General features: G+C 45.5%; 1 protein-coding gene across 8 annotated transcripts in view; it reads left to right on the top strand.

Annotated features, from left to right (window-relative positions):
* Positions 1–17,267, top strand: part of CLEC16A (C-type lectin domain containing 16A) — a 210,307-nt gene that overhangs the window by 13,815 nt on the left and 179,225 nt on the right. For 6 of the 8 annotated variants that reach the window (XR_003435087.1, XM_027117401.1, XM_027117405.1 and 3 more), the window contains exons 3-7: positions 2,925–3,058; positions 11,626–11,774; positions 14,537–14,642; positions 15,993–15,998; positions 16,599–16,722. Coding sequence is in view for 7 of the 8 variants with exons in the window: in XM_027117401.1 (XP_026973202.1) it covers positions 2,925–3,058; positions 11,626–11,774; positions 14,537–14,642; positions 15,993–15,998; positions 16,599–16,722 (519 nt within the window). In the remaining variant the exon portion in view is untranslated. The remainder of the gene's footprint in view (positions 1–2,924; positions 3,059–11,625; positions 11,775–14,536; positions 14,643–15,992; positions 15,999–16,598; positions 16,723–17,267) is intronic. The other 2 variants (XM_027117402.1, XM_027117404.1) reach the window with 1 other exon arrangement.

The raw sequence follows: 17,267 nt of genomic DNA, 5'->3' as shown, positions 1-17,267 counted from the left end.
CATTTAAAACAAATACAGGTGTTCCATTCCAACCTGGCTTCTTATTAGATATTGTGATTTTCTGGATAGCTCTATATTTTCGTCAGCGAGGTTAGCTAATATGGAGCTACTTGTGGAAAATGCAAATTGTTTAAAATGCAGGCCTGTGACACTGGCTGAGTTCCCCAAGGGAAAGCACGAGTAATAAATAGGTGTTGCTCATATACGGGACTAGTTGCCTTTCAGGATCCATGGGGAATTTACTATTTGTTGGTTGCTTGATATCTGTTTATGGAAATGAGAAAGACCCTTGGGTTAAAGATTAGAAACCACATCACCTTTACTAGAATGGCCGAGTCCATCCGTCGTCTTAGAAAAACTACCGAGCTCTTAGAGGCCCAGTTATTCTTAAATCACTGCCCCAAAGAGGCCCCAAGAGAGCTTGTTTTTAATCCATTTTTAAGTTTGGGATAATTTTAGATTTAGATTGTACAGAAAGTTCCCATTTACCCCTCACACCGTTTCCCTGTTAATATCTTATATGACTAGAGTGCATTTCTTAAAACATCACCATTACATCAACTCCAGACTTGATTTGGAATTTATCAGTTTTTCCATTAACATCCTCTTTCTGCTCCAGGATCCCAATCCAGGCACCCACAGTCATTTTAGTTGTCGCGTCTCCCCAGTGTCCTGTGGTCTGTGACAGTGTTTTAGTCTTCTCCTGTTTTTTATGACCTTGATAGTTTTGAGAAGTACTGACCAGCTGTCCTGTAGAATGTCCCCCAATCTGGGTTTCACTCCCGATTAGCCTGGGAATTTTGGGGAAGAGTGTCACAGAGGGGAAGTGTCCTTCCCATCCCAGAATGTCAGCGTTCCTGATATCCACATGATTCCTGGAGAGGTTAACCTGATCACTTGGCTCAGGTGGTGTCTGCCAGGCTTTTTTACTTTAAAGTTACTCTTTCCCCCTCCCCTACAGTAGTCTCCGAAAGTGAGTTGCTAAGTTCAGCCCACCTGGACCTTGGGGGCGTGGGAATTAAGCTCCACCTTCGTAAAGGGGGGAGTATCTACATACACTGTTTGAAATTCTTCTTCGTGGAAGGTTTGTCTCTTCTCCTCATTTATTTATCTATTCAATTATTTATTTATATGCATCCCTTGAAGATCTTGCAGGTTTGGTTCCAGGCCACCGCCATCAGGCGAATATTGCAGTATAGCGAGTTACATGAATTTTTTTGGTGTCCCACTGTATATAAAAGTTACGTTTACACTGTACTGTAGTCTGTTAAGTGTCCAATAGCATTGTGTCTGAGAAACAATGTACATACCTCAGTTAAAAAATAATGCTGTTGGGAAAATGGCGCCAATAGACTTGCTCAACACAAGGTCACCACAAACCTTCAATTTGTAAAAAAAAACACAGTATCTGCAAGGCACATGTATATCAATATGGACTCATGGATATTTATTTTATCCTCTGGGTTATAATCCAATACTACGTTATTTATTTTTTTGCTGGCATTGTTCCAGCTTCAGGCACTAGGAGCTCTTTCAGGCTGCTTCCTGTGTCCCTTTGCCTCAGCCCCATCCTTTTGGTTTTTGGAGCACTTCCTTACTTTCTGGTACTCTGAGGTGCTCCAGGCTCATCTTGCATTTTATCTGCCCCAGCCCTAGAATTAGCCACTTTTCCACGGAGCCCCTTACTACCCTAGGGAGTTTTAAAAATCCAGGCTCCTGGATTTCACACTAGACCTACGGAATCTACCCCTGGGCAAGATGTAGGTACAAGCATTTTAACAAGTTCCCAAGTCGGTCTTGGGCTGCAGTGAGCTTGTTGGGTGATACTTGGGAGTCAGTGCTTTGTACAACCTGCCGCAAAGGAAGACACGATAGGTCCAATGAATGAAATATTCTGGGGATCAACATGGATGGCGTTTGTAGGCACACGGGCTCCCAGAATCAGAGTTGGAAAATAATTTAGAGGTCTCTTTAAGGTCATATTTATTTATTCATTTACCCTTTCATGGATTCAAACAGAAGATCTGCAGCACTGAGCAAGTGCCAGGCCCATGTTCCTGCCACTTGACAGCAGAGGGAAGAGGGAGACCCAACACTGAGTCAACCAACAGACCCACGGGACTGCCGGGAATTGTTCTGAGTATCCCAGATGAGAGATCATCTGGTCTTAGCGTGAATACAGAGAACACCAAACTAGAAACGTCATTTTCTTCCTTTAAAGACAGGCATTAGGGGGTCTGCATTTCAAGACTAAAAGAGCCAATGTGTGCCTCCCAAAGTCATTGCCCCCAGGCTGCATGTAGACAAATGTCCCGTCCAGGACAAAAAGGGCAAAGCAGACTTGGGGACCAGCTGGGGTCCCATGACCACATCAGCACCTTCTCTTTCCTTCCAGTTCTCATACCCTAGATGTGGAAATGACAAACTTGTTAATTGAGAAACCCAAACTCTTAATATTCAGCATGATCTTACCCCTTTGTAGGGAATTACTCTGGTTCCCAGGTTGTTGGTGAGCACTCAAAGCTATGAAAGCAAAGGAAAGAGGCTTTAGTGAGGAAAACTGAGCTTATAAAATATTGGATGGAAAATGCTGCTTGTTGGGTTTATAAGTGTAGGTAGGTCACTGTGTAATCATTTAGTCGGGAAAGATCTTTCCCACTCTGTCAGAAATCACTGCTTCCCAGAATCAGCACTGTTCTCACGTTCCGGGAAGAGAGTCTGAAAGGTCGCGTTCTTCTTGATGGAGGACAGCATCGTGGGAGCTGGGTATCGCAGAAGCTGAGGCCACACGGGTGGTGTGATCTGGCTGCTCTGCGGATGCCTTTGTTGGGGTGCACACACGTGTGCTGGGCGTGCAACCAGAGGACGACATGCATTTCCACGTGTAGAAGCAGACCACTGACACTTTCCCATTCTCTCCCCAGCTTCTTCCTGGAGAAGAACATGTTCGTCTTCTTCTTGAACATCCTGCGGCAGAAGTCAGGCCGCTACGTGTGCGTTCAGCTGCTGCAGACCTTGAACATCCTCTTCGAGAATATCAGTCACGAGACCTCACTTTGTAAGGACAGTCCTGACACTTGCCTCTGCACCTCCGAGTGTCAGCTGCGTGTCGTTTGCCGTGGCGTTCGCGTTGCTGTTTGAATGTCTGTGCTTACTGTGTGTCTTGGTGTGCTTGGGCTGCCATAGCAAAATACCCAGGCTGGGCAGCTTAGACGACAGAAATGTATTTTCTCATAGTTCTGTAGGCTGGAAGTCCAAGATCATGGTGCCATCAGGGTTTCTGGTGAGGCCTCTCTTCCTGGTTTGCGAATGGCCACATTCTCTTTGTGTCCTCATGTGTTCTTTCCTCTGTGCACATGGAGAGAGGGAGAGTTCTGGTTTCTCTTCCTTTTCTTAGAAGGACACCAGTCTTCTCGGATCAGGGCCCCACCCTATGACCTCATTTAACCTTAATTACCTCCTGAAAGGCTGCATCTCCAAATACAGTCACCGAAGGGTGTGGCTTTGGCCCCTGACCTGCCTGCTTCAGTCCCACTGCCCGACTGACAAGGGTGTCAGAGCCTCTTCCCGGCCCTCCATCTTGTCTGAAACAACCAACCTGCGAGGCAGGTGCTGTCAGTGCCCTCATTTAACACCTAGAGAGTTTGAGTCACTGGCCCCAGGTGACAGCTCTAGCAAGGCAGGAATTGAGAATGGGTTTCAGTCCAGGTGAGCTAGCTCAGTGGTCCTCAGCTGGGGGTGACTGTGCTCCCAGTGGACATTTGTCAGTGTCTGGAGACGTTCCTGGGGGGCGGGTGCTACTGGCATCTAGTGGGTAGAGACCAGGGACAACACACAGGACAGCCCCCAACAATAAAGGATTAGTTAGCCCAAAATGTCAACAGTGCCGAGGGTTAGAAACCCTGGTTTAGCTCCTAATCATCCGGGCTTGATCACGAGTTTTATTTTCCAAGATGACTGCACCAAGCCCCAGGCCCTGCCTGCAGGAAGCAGGGAAGAGAAGACAAGTGATGGAATGTCTATGCCACAGGCAGGCCCTAGGTCCCCAAGACAGGTTTTAAAAAGTTTTTGATGGGTGGAGAGAGGTAGAGATGGTGGCATTCCTCCTGAGGAGGGAGGAGGGAGGGATAGGAAAGAGCTGCAGACTGATGGCCACTAGATGGTGCTGCTGTCCCAGGAGACTCTCCTTACACGCTTCCCCATGTCTGTGAGTTGCCAAATGTGAGTTGACTCACTCTCCCTGAGTGGTTTCCCAACAGCTTTTGTTACCCTGGATATCAGTTGCATGTGGTTTCTGAAAACTCCGAGAGGGGAAGACCCAGCTCGCTGGTACGGGCCATGGACTCAGACCCAAGCAGTTCTGAGCCCTGGTTCTGCCACAAACACCCCAGGTGTATTCTGGGGAGTGAACTGTCCAAGCTGCAGTTTCTGCATCTGTGAAGGAGAGATAATGCTAGTACCTGGTGATTAGAGTGGTTTGAGGATTGAGTGTGACAGTGGGTGTGCAGAGTGTAGGATCGGGTCTGGCAGGTGGAAGTGTCCGGTTAGAGTTGGTTTTATCATGAAATCCAGCATTCCCCCAAATGAATGTTTTCTGATAACCCAGCTAACCCCAGGGCTACTGGATTGAAGAGGGGGTTGAAAATTCTGGGCTTTCTGGATCATGTGGCCTTTCTTATACTAGGACTAAAAAGGGTGCTGTGCTATAAGAAAACCCAGGCAGATGCTGCTGGCCATACAGGGGAGTGCTTTCATAAGGCCTGCCAAAGCAGCAGAAATTACTCACAGTTTACAGAACTTGGATGTATGGGGGTGAGAAGGATGGGTGAGTTTTGCTTTTTTTTTTATTTTCTAATTATAGAGAGAAAATGTCCTCATTATAAAACAACAACAACAACAGAAATCAAACATTAAAAAACTGTAGAAAGCAAAAGTTCTATAGAATCTCACCCTAAAAGTTCAGTGGACACATACCATTTTGCTGTTTGTTTTATTTTTCCCAACTTACTAGCGTATCTTAGATTTTTCATATTGTCCGTTCATGCATCCCTACCTTGTTTGGTTTAAGAGCTGCGTCTTGCTGGGCCATAACTTATTTAACGTGACCATGGGCGTTTAGGTGGTTTCCGGGTTTTCATTATTACAAGCAGCCATTTCACGAGTGCACCTGTTGCCTGTTGGGTTTGGTGACCTACGTGACAGAAGGCCTGAGAGCCTGAGATTACTTATAGACTCCTGGTTTTATTATAAAAAGAGACCACAGAAAGCTGGCCACACAGTAAGGGGGTAGTAGAAAAATCCCAGTCGATTAATAGAGGCATCTCCGCCACCCCCATGGTGGCCTCATCAACCACAGAGTCATGTCGTGGAGGCCCTGGTAAAGTCCCTGCTGGGGAAGGATGGGAGCGTGTGGCTCTTCCACTTCCAGACTGCAGCCGAGAAGCCCGAGCTTGCACATCTCAAGCTGCCAGCATAGGCGTCTGTGCCCCTGGTGGCCCGGCAGCCACTAGCCAGTCACAGTGGGGCTAACATTCCTTCTCCGGCAAGCCCATTCATCCCCAGCCAACCACAGCTGGCAAGACAGCATGAAAAGAAGTGCTCGAGGCATCAGCATCACCTGGCTGGTTGTTACAGGTGTGGATTCTGGGTGGGTAGATTGTGGACTGTTCAAGGAACAGGATACTATATAGGAGGAAGGAAGAAAAAGGAATGCACTGCTAGCACACATGCAGCAACATGGATAACTGAGATGTGGTGATGAGTGAAAGAGGCCAGACACCAGAGGGAGCTTCCTGTATGAGTCCATGTATATGAAGTTCAAGATCAGGCAAAGCGAGTCTGTGGTGCTGGAAGTTAGGCTAGGGGCTGGCTTTGGGAAGAGAGTATTGACGGGGCAGGGGTGTGAGGGACCTTTCGGGGAGCTGGAAATGCACTGCCTGATCTGGGTGGTGTATTTATTTGCAAAAATTCATCAAGCTGGACACCTAAGGTTTGTGAGATGTGTGTGTGTGTGTGTATATACATATATATATGTATATATACACACACACACAGGTATGAGTACTTAAGATTCATATATATGTACATTTTCACATATATCAAGCTTTAGATTTGTGATATATGTAACTTCATTTTTCTTACAAGATATTAAATATAGTTCCTTGTGCTATACAGTAGGTCTTTGTTATTTATTTTATATATAGTCACGTGTATCTGTTAATCTCAAGCTCCTAATTTATCCTTCCCCCACCCCCCTTTCCCCTTTGGTAACCATAAGTTTGTTTTCTATGTCTGTGAGTCTGTTTCTATTTTGTAAATAAGTTCATTTGTATCATTTTTTTAGATTCCACATAGAAGTGATATTATAGGATATTTGTCTTTCTCTGTGTGACTTAATTCACTTAGTATGAAAATTTCTAGGTCCATCCTTGTTGCTACAAATGGCAGTATTTCATTCTTTTTTATGGCTGAGTAATATTCCTCTGTGTGTGTGTGTGTGTGTGTGTGTGTGTGTGTGTGTGTGTGTGTGTGTGTATCTATCTCACATCATCTTTATCCATTCATCTGTTGATGGACACTTAGATTGCTTCCATGTCTTGGCTTTTGTAAATAGTGCTGCTGTGAACATTGGGGTGCATGTGTCTTTTTGAATTAGAGTTTTCATCTTTTCCAGGTATATGCTGCACAGGAGTGGAATTGCTGGGTCATATGCTAGTTCTATTTTTAGTTTGTTAAAGAACCTCCATACTGTCCTCCATAGTGGCTGCACCAATATACATTCCCACCAACAGTGTAGGAGGGTTCCCTTTTCTCCACACCTTCTCCAGGATTTGTTATTTGTAGACTTTTTGATGATTGACATTCTGACTGGAGTGAGGTGATACCTCGTTGTAGTTTTGATTTGCATTTCTCTAATTAGCAACGTTGAACATCTTTTCATGTGGCTGTTGGCCATCTGTATGTCTTCTGCCCAATTTTTGATTTGGTTGTTTGTTTTTTTGATATTGAGCTGTGTGAGCTGTTTGTATATTTTGGAAGTTAAGCCCTTGTTGGTCACACTGTTTGCAAATATTTTCTCCCATTCCATAGGTTGTCTTTTCGTTTTGTTTATGGTTTCTTCTGCTGTGCAAAAGCTTATGAGCTTGGTTAGGTCCCATTTGTTTGTTTTTGCTTTTATTTCTGTTGCTTTGGGAGACTGACCTAAGAAAACACTGGTATGATTTATGTCAGAGAATGTTTTGCCTATGATTTCTTCTAGGAGTTTTATGGTGTCATGTCTTATATTTAAGTGTTTAAGCCATTTTGAGTTTATTTTTGTATATGGTGAGAGGGTATGTTCTAACTTCACTGATTTACATGCGGCTGTCCAGCTTTCTCAACACCACTTGCTGAAGAGACTGTCTTTTCTCCATTGTATTTCTTGCCTCCTTTGTTGAAGGTTAATTGACTGTAGGTGTGTGAGTTTATTTCTGGGATCTCTGTTCTGTTCCATTGATCCATATGTCTGTTTTTATGCCAATACCACACTGTTTTGATTACTGTAGCTTTGTAGTATTGTCTGAAGTCTGGGAAGGTTATGCCTCCAGCTTTGTTCTTTTCCCTCAGGATTACTTTGGCAATTCTGGGTCTTTTGTGGTTCCATATAAATTTCAGGATTATTTGTTTTAGTTCTGTGAAAGATGTCATGGGTAATTTGATAGGGATCACATTAAATCTGTAGATTGCTTTGGGTAGTATGGCCATTTCAACAATACTAATTCTTCAGTCCAAGAGCATGGGATATCTTTCCATTTCTTTAAAGTATCTTCAGTTTCTTCTCTCAATGTTTTATAGTTCTCAGCGTATAAGTCTTTCATCTCCTTGGTCAGGTTTATTCCTAGGTATTTTATTATTATTTTTTTGACATGATTTTAAAAGGGATTGTCTTTTTTTTTTTTTTAACTTTCTCCTTCTTATATTTCATTTTAGTGTAAAGACATGCAACAGAGTTCTGTATGTTAATCTTGTATCCTGCTACCTTGCTGAGTTCATTTATCAGTTCTAATAGTTTTTGTATGGAGTCTTGACGGTTTTCTTTAGAGAGTATCATGTCATCTGCATATAATGACAATTTTACCTCTTCCTTTCCAATTTGGATGCCTTTTATTTCTTTTTCTTTTCTGATTGTTGTGGCTAAGACTTCCAATACTATGTTGAATAGAAGTGGTGAGAGTGGGCATCCTTGTCTTGTTCTAGAATTTAGTGGGAAGGCTTTCAGCTTTTCACCATTGAGTATCATGTTGGCTGTGGGTTTGTCATAAGTGGCTTTAATTATGTTGAGATATGTTCCCTCTGTACCCACTTTGGTGAGAGTTTTTATCATGAATGGATGTTGAATTTTATCAAACGCTTTTTCCGCATCTAATCATCTATCATCTGCGATGATTACGTGGCTTTTGTCTTTTCTTTTGTTGATGTGGTATATCACAGTGATTGATTTGCATGTGTTGAATCATCCTTGTGACCCTGGGATGAATCCAACTTGATCATGGTGTATGATCTTTTTTATATGTTGTTGGATTCAGTTTGTTGAGGATTTTTGCATCTATATTCATCAAAGACACTTGCCTGTAATTTTCTTTTTTGTTAGTGTCTTTGTCTGATTTTGGTATCAGGGTCATGGTGGCATCATAGAATGACTTTGGGAATGTTCCCTTCTCTACAGTCCTTTGGAAGAGTTTGAGGAGGATCACTGTAAGTTCTTCTTTTTATGTTTGGTAGAATTCCCCAGTGAAGCCATCTGGTCCTGAACCTTTGTTTGCAGGGAGTCTTTTTTGTTTGTTTTGTTGTTTTTTTAATTACAGATTTTATTTCACTTCTAGTGATCGGTCTGTTCAAATTATCTATTTCTTCTTTTTTTTTTTTTTTTTTTTGCGGTGCGCGGGCCTCTCACTGTTGTGGCCTCTCCCATTGCAGAGCACAGGCTCTGGACGCGCAGGCTCAGCGGCCATGGCTCATGGGCCCAGCCGCTCCACGGCATATGGGATCTTCCCGGACCGGGGCACGAACCCGTGTCCCCTGCATCGGCAGGCGGACTCTCAACCACTGTGCCACCAGGGAAGCCCTATCTATTTCTTCTTGATTCAGTTTTGGTGGGCTGTATGTTTCTAGAAACTTGTCCATTTCTTCTAGGTTGTCCATTTTGTTGGCATATAACTCTTCACAGTATTCTCTTATGTTTTTTTGTTTTTCTGCAGTATCGGTTGTTATTTCTCTTCTTTCATTTCTTATTTTCTTATTTGGGTTCTCTCTCTTTTCTTCTTGGTGAGCCTAGTCAGAGGTTTGTTGATTTTGTTTATCCTTTCAAAAAACTAGCTCTTGGTTTTATAGATATTTTTTTCCTATTGTTTTCTTTATCTTTTATTTATTTCCTCTCTGATCTTTATTATTTCCTTCCTTCTGCTGACTTTAGGTTTTGTTTTTTCTTCTTGTTCTTTTAGGTGGTAGGTTACGTTGGTTTTGTTTGTTTGTTTGTTTTTTTAAAGATTTTTCTTGTTTTTTTGAGGAAGGGCTGTATCGCTATGAGCTTCCTTCTTAGGACTGCTTTTGCTGCATCCCATAGATTTTGTATAGTGTGTGTAACCTCATTTTTAAACATATTAAAATTCTTAGGACCCCACTTCAGATCTACTGCCTCCTCTCTTAACGTGGGCCCCAAGATTGACCTCAGGAATTGTTATAATTAGGAGATTTTGAAAACTACAGACATGACGTCCTACCTGCAAAGCCTGCTCTGAGACTGTGTTCTGAGGAGCACCCAGCCCACGCTGTGGCCCATCTCATGACCCGCGCTCCTGGATGCCTCTTAGTGTTGTGTTTGGTGATTCTAGCCTTTTCAGTATACTGTGATTGGCCTAAGTTAGGTACCTCTTTGGCACCAAATAAAACTTAACGGTTTATTTCTGTTCCCCCCAAGGACAACAGTCATGGTAACCGGAGGACTGGTGGTGGAGGTTAGGAATCTCCAAGCTTTAGTGAGAAGATGAGGGGCGGCAGCTCATGTGATTGGGTGCTCCCTCTGTGCTCCTCCGGCCCTCAGTGCTTTTTGTGCATTATCTCCTTTAATCCTCACAATGCCCTGCCCCACGAGGAAGGTCGTCTTGTTCCTGTTTTCAGACAGGGAAGCTGGGGCAGGTAAGTGTCTTGCCCAAGGTCACCCAGCTAGGAAGTGACAGAGGCAGTGTGGGTCCAAGTTTACCTTTGAACCCAGTGCCTCTGAGATATGAGCATGACAGGAAGCCCTGCAGGGCTTCTTAACACACGGAGTGCTGGGCCCTCCCAGAGATCTGAGTGGGAGGCCAGGGCTGAGGCCCAAGCCTCCGCACGTCTGACAAGCTCCTGTGCTGCCGGTCCCACGACCAGACTTTGAGTAGCAAGGCTGTGCCCCATCCTGCTCCCCTGCCTCACCGCGTCTGCCCGTGGTACATGTGTGGGTCACGTCCTGCCTTTCCCTGTCAGTGGGGAGGCAGCTGGGATGGTGCAGAGCTCACAGGCTGGCAGCCCGAAAGGCAGACAGTGGGCATGGCAGCACTGGCTTCGCAGGGTGTCTGGTAAGGACTCAGAGGATAACGTGTCTGGCCAGGGCCCAAGACCAAGATTGCAGACAGTGGGCCCATGGGTCGCAGTGGGTCTGTAGACCCATTTTCACTGGCCAGCACAGCTTTCAGAATGAGTTGATCTAGTGGCTGACATTTCAACATCCAAGATACAGCATTATGATCAGTGTTTTCCAGCTTCCTTTGCACAGTTGGAAGCTCTCACCACACTGGGCCTGCACTTCTGCAGGGGCTGGGCCCTGGGAGCTTAGCAGGGGTAGCCGCTCTCCTGTGGCTCCAGTGCCCACAGGGCCTCGTCATCCAGTTTTCATCCTTGGCCCCCATTAGTGCATGGTATTAACACAGGACATCGGACCTGAGTTTGAATTCCATCTCTGACTTACTGTCTCTGTGTCCTCGGGCAGGTAATTAGCCTTAGTTTTTACTCATCTGCAAAATGAGGAAAACAAGGCCCACTCTGCAGCATCATCATGACAGTGAATGATAATGTAAAGCAGTCAGCCTGGTGCTGGGCAGGTAGTGGAGGTTCAGCCTCAAGTGGCCTTTATGAAATCATGTTGCCTTATGGGAAGGAAAAAACCACGCGGAGCCCTTTGTGGCATTCGAGGGTGACAGTGTGACTTTTGATGGCAAAATGGGGCCAGCTTTTATAAGATACAGTGCAGCTTACCCTCATCCGTGGGTGGTTTGTGAAAATACCCAAATACCAGCTCGTCTGCCCCACCCCCCGGCTCTCTTGTTGAACTCTGCCAGCAACGAAAGAAAATGCTCAAGTGTTCTTTTCTGTGGTGTGGGAGGCAGGGTGACCCGACTTTTCTCTGGCATTGCTCTTGAACTTTCTAGTGACTACACCTGGTGGCTGATTTCTTTGCTGGTTAAAGGTTAAGCTGCTCCCTATTAACTTGACTGGTTCAAGTACTTATACATTCTCATGGTCATCTGCGTGTTCCTGGACTTTCTCTGCTTGCCTTTCCTCCAGCATGAATTAACTAACCTGTTTTCTTTTGTGTTTTTTTTTTTCTCCCTCTAGATTATTTGCTCTCTAATAACTATGTAAATTCTATCATTGTCCATAAGTTTGACTTTTCTGATGAGGAGATTATGGCATATTATATATCGTTCCTGAAAACGCTTTCGTTAAAACTCAACAACCACACGGTCCATTTCTTTTACAATGAGGTAAGTAATTGCAGAGGGGCACATTTGGGTGGAAAGCTAGCCAATCAGAGCAGCCCCTTTGGTCTGGGTGGCCTCTGTTTACAAAGCACTTATGCATTCACTGTTCCTCATTTTCATAGCAACACTGTTTGACCTTGGCATGCTTTAAATTTCTTTTTTATTTAACAAGCTACCGTTTCCGTTTTTAATGTAAAATGCAATTTGCACTACCTGAGAGCATGATACTCTTGGTAGGGAGAAGTGCCCAGAAATTAACTTGGGGTCGTGTTCCTCTGTTGGCAAAACAGGAACTCCAGTCAGGCCCAGCTTTGCCACTTCCCTGCTGTGTGACCTTAGAGAAGTCCTAGTCCTCTGAACCTCAGTTTCCTCATCTGAGAAATGGGGATGTTAGTTTCTACCTTGGAGGGTTTTCCAGGGGTTGAATTAAATAAGCTGATGTCTTCAAAGCAACTAGTATATACCTGGCTCCCTAAAACTGTACCCATTGCCATTCCTTATAAGCTAAAATCCCTGGTATTCCTTGAGAGAATCACTAACAATTTAAATAAATAAATAACTGTTGTTCTCACAATGAAGAGGAGCTTGAACAATCAGGTCAATTTATCTCACATTCCAAAAGGTACAGATGCTGGCTGTCTTGGGGCTGGCTCATCCTGTGGCTCGACCACTTCATCAGTGACCCAAGCTTTTCCATCTTCCTACTCTGCTGACCATACAGTTGGCATCTGTCTTGAGGCTCAACCCCTCATGGTCTCAGGATGGCTGCAGGAGCTCCAAACATCACATACTTACATGCCACTGCCGAAAAGCCTGATGAGATCACATCCCTTCTTGTGCCCCCTTCTAACTTTCCAAAAAACTTCTTTCCCAGAAGCCTCCCAGCAGACTTCCTTTCCTGTCTTGCAGGTCAGAGTTCTGTCACATTTCTCTCACAGTGTGTCTGACGTTGGGGAGTGGGCTGGCAGGGCAGTTCTGGCTCAGTCTCTCCGAGGCTGCAGTCATCTGAAGGCTGGGTTAGGGTCGGGGGATCTGCTTCCAAGGTGGCTTGCTCACATGGCTGACCATTTGGTGCTGGCCATCGGCGGCAGGCCTTGGTTACACAGGCTCCTCCAGGGTCTGCTTGAGTGTCCTCACAGCACGGCAGCTGGCTTCCCGTAGAACAAACGATCCTAAGAGACCAAGGCAAACTGTAATGCCTTTCAGGACTCGGCCTTGGAAGCCACATGCCATCACTTCCACTGTACCTTTAGGCCGCACAGGCCAGCCCTGACTTAGCGTGAGAGGATGCACAAGTTGTGACTTCAGGAGGAGAGGGTCATTGGGCCATCTTGGAGGCCACGTGCTGTCTGCATGGCCGGTGTCTTCTGATCGGTGGTCACACATGCTGCACAGCCTGTATTTGAAGTCAGACCATAGTCCCAAACATTTCCTCTGAGTTCGGGCAAAATTCATCTAGCTGTCTCCACGGGATGTGGCAGCAGCAGCCTGCACCTTGACTTTCTTTGTCTAGATTTGTAGTGGCGAGAGCTGGCCTCAGAGGGGAGAAGTCCTAGCTGCCAGTCACAAAGTGTGGGGCACTTTGGAAGATGGACATTGTGCGGCCCAGTGCCTGGCACACAGTTGGTGCTCACTAAACGTGTCCAGAGACCAGAGGTGTGCTGTTCGCGTTCTCCCAGAGGCTCTCCCGGGTGGAAGAAAACCCACCTGCAAAGTTCAGACCAGAGAGGGAGCCAGATTGTTCCCCATCTCGGGTGCAACTGGGCTTCTGTGCACCTGGTGGGGAGGGCAGAATGTGGGGATTCTGGGGCCCGAGTGATGCTTCTGGAAGAGTATCCTGCTGATCACCAGAGGAGTGGTAGGAGGCTGATTTTTGAGGTGGACTTAGTTTCCTTTTCTGTGGACCAGTGCAGTAGCTACCACCTGTTACGTGCACATCTGCTTCTAGTGCTCAAAGTGCCGTTGCCTTCATTAGACAGGTGTCACCTCGCTGAAGGTCATGGGTTCCCTCTTCCCCGCCCCTCACTGCCTGGGGGTGCCCTCCAGTCTGATCAGGAGCTATGTGGAAGACTGGCCAGGAGAGGGCAGCAGAGTGCGCCGCAGCGTGCTGTAGCCCGCATCCTGTGTGCCTTTTCCTTAGGGCTCCATCAGTAGAGTTCTTTGGTTCTGAACTGTTTTGATCTGTTCTGCTGACCCCTTTTTAATGGCAGAAGGTTCCCGAGACCCTCCTTTTCCATGATAATGTTTACACTTTTAGTGTTTCCAAATAGGGAAATATATATTATAGATTCTGAATGTAGTCAGACTTTGCATTTGCCTTTTATTGGTAGAAGCGGCATCTAATAATAACAACTAGCATTACTACCGAGTGCTCATTAGGTATCAGGTGCCAGGGTAATCACTGTACCTGAAATAGTTTCATTTAATCCCAGCAACCATAAAGTGGGAATTATTATCCTCATTTTACAGATGAAGAATCGGAGGCTTAGAAATATTACATCACACAGCTAAGAAGTGGTAGGAAAGATCATGAACCCAGGCTTGGCATTTCCTGGACCCGCTTCTGTTTCTTCCACGGTCTCACCTTCCCAACCCTCCCCACATTCCCCATTGGGAATGAACCACTGGCTTAAGGGTCACGTGGGTACTTTTTTTTTTTTTTTTTGGTCTTTTACTGAAGTCTCTGATAGGATTCAGAAAGCTGGGATAGGGGCCAGCCTGTCTTATGGGTCTGTAACTCATTTTCGGTACTTCTTGTGTTTTAGCACACTAATGACTTCGCCCTGTACACAGAAGCCATCAAATTTTTCAATCACCCCGAAAGTATGGTTAGAATTGCTGTAAGAACCATAACCTTAAACGTCTACAAAGGTAAGGTTCCTTATGAGCTCATGCCTCATCGGGTTTCTAACTTGACTGCTAGTGCTTGCTCTCCTGAGTCCATACAAACAATTCCCTGGTGGTGACAGCTCATTTATTGTAGCTGGGGCTGCCTGTCTCATGAAAGGTTGTCATCACTGAACATTTAGCTGCCCCCTTACATAAATTTGTGTGCCACCACCTTCTGCATTTGAAAGCCCAACTCGTTGCTGATACCCAGAAGTCATGCATGTCCTAAGAGAGGCACATGTGGGACTCGGATCGGCCATGTGATAATTAGGTAAGGCAAAGCTGTCTTTGAAATGTGAGAGTTAAATTCTTGCCTTTGGCCTGTAAAATATACTTCAGTATAGCCAGGGGGTATGTTATCTTTAAATAATGTATGAGAGCATTTCTTGTCGCAAACAGCAGGGGGCAGTATTGCATTCTCAACCGGCTACAAAGCCCAACAACAAATTCCTCTTTTCTCCCAAGAAGTACTTAATGCCCAAATCATTGCCTCCAGGAGAAAGCCCTTCCGTGGCTCCCCGCCTGCACTAGCACAAAGGCTGGCTGGACACGAGTTTCCCGACCTGGAATTGCCCTCCAAGGCTACGGCCTCTCTGCCTAACACCGGGGTTATTTCCCGTGTAGTCACCACCCTAGAGCTGGGATCCCATTTTCTCAGGGACCAATGTTTTGACCTTCATGAGTTATGATGTTATTAATTGAGATGACTCCTAATTGGGAGGGGGCGGGAGCTCCTCGGGGACTCACTCCAGCCTGGTTCTGGGGTTGCCTTAAATTGGAGAGCCTTTGAAGAGCCCAGAGGGGCCCATCCGGGGGTCGCAAACTGAGGACCTGAGGGCCAAATCCAGCTCTCAGACAGGTTTTCATTGGCTTAGATATTTTTTGAAAAAAAAATATAGTTGTCAGTATTTAAAACTTGGGAGAGGTTGGGTAACAGTCTGGATTTCTGACTTGAAAATGTAGATGTGGCTGTTTGGGCCCACAGTCCTGCAGGGCAGTGGTGAGCTGACGCGGAGAAGCAGCTTCCCCCTTTGGGGTCAAGGCCTGTGCTGCCCCATTCACCCACTGGGCCGGCTGGCTTCGCTCACCAAGTTATCGTTGGCCAGCCTGTGGGCTTCTGAGTTTGCGACCTGGTCTGACCCCCAGTCTGGCCGCCTCCTGCTCTCTGCTCTCTCTGTTCTCTTCTAACCTGCGTCTTTCTGTCTAGACGCCTCCTGCCCTAGCTCTCTGCCCCTCTGAGCAGCTGTCTCACCCTCCCAGTTCCTAACCCTGTTAACTGTTGTCTGTTTTTTGCCTTTCCTTCAATGACGATTCCCGTGTTCCTTATTCCAGTGTCATGTAAGTTAATAACTTCTGGTTTTCTGCTTTCTTAACTTATCCTTACATGCAAATACAGGAAACTTGCTTGAGAATGGTGTAGTTTTCATTGTAGTCTAGCTAAATGCACTGCTGATAAGTAGGCTTCCTAAAGCACTATTTTTTTTCTTTTTTTTTTGTGGTACGTGGGCCTCTCACTGTTGTGGCCTCTCCCATTGCGGAGCACAGGCTCCGGACGCGCAGGCTCAGCGGCCATGGCTCATGGGCCCAGCCGCTCTGCGGCATGTGGGATCTTCCCGGACCGGGGCACGAACCTGTGTCCCCTGCATCGGCAGGCGGACTCTCAACCACTGCGCCACCAGGGAAGCCCCTAAAGCACTATTAATGTCTACCTTTATTAATTAATTTTATTAATTATAAAAATAACGTAAGAACTACCTTGATGAGTATAGTTTTCTGCATAAGGTAACCATTTTAAAGTATTTCCAGGAAAGACAGAAAAGATTCAGATTATAGTAGAGGGCTTTTTATTGTGGTTTTGTTGTTGTTGTTAATATCCCCCAAGTTATATTTGGTAGCTTGACTTTTTTTTTTCCCCTCTTCTTTTGTGGATTTTCTCAGTGGATAACCAGGCCATGCTGCACTATATCAGAGATAAAACTGCTGTCCCTTACTTCTCCAATTTGGTCTGGTTCATCGGGAGCCATGTGATCGAACTTGACAACTGTGTGCAGACGGATGAGGAGTAAGTGATCCCCCAGGGTGCCTGTTAGGTAGACAGGGTGCTTAGGGGAGAATTCCGTTTTTGTAGAGAAAAAATAAACACTAGAACAAAATTTACCCACCTATGTGTTCGCGGAATATGGACTTCCATACTCTGAAAGGTTCTGCCCATCTTTCCACTTTGCGTAACAGTAGGAAGTTGGAAACAACTCAGATACCTCCCAGAGGGGAATAGGGTAAGTGAATCCAGTACATCCATAGATGGGGTGCTAGGCAGCTGGTAAAAAAGATGAAGATGATCTGCCACTGGTAAATGGATGAACAAAATATGGTATTTGCATGCAGTGGAATAGTATTTGGCGATAAAAAGGAATGAAGTACTGACACATATACCATGGATGAACCTTGAAAGCATTATGCTCGGTGAAAGGATGCAAGGGACAACCTAGTGTATGATTCCACTTATATGAAATGCCCAGAATAGGCAAATCCCTAGAAACAGTAGATTAGTGGTTTCCTAGGGCTGGAGGAGGGGTGTGTGGGGGAAATGAATATACTAAAACACAT

This window comes from Aethalodelphis obliquidens, unplaced genomic scaffold, assembly GCF_003676395.1.
Source record: "Aethalodelphis obliquidens isolate GAN/ISIS:26980383/991018 unplaced genomic scaffold, ASM367639v1 scaffold18, whole genome shotgun sequence".
Lineage (NCBI taxonomy): Eukaryota > Metazoa > Chordata > Mammalia > Artiodactyla > Delphinidae > Aethalodelphis > Aethalodelphis obliquidens.
This window is presented reverse-complemented; position numbering and strand designations above follow the sequence as displayed.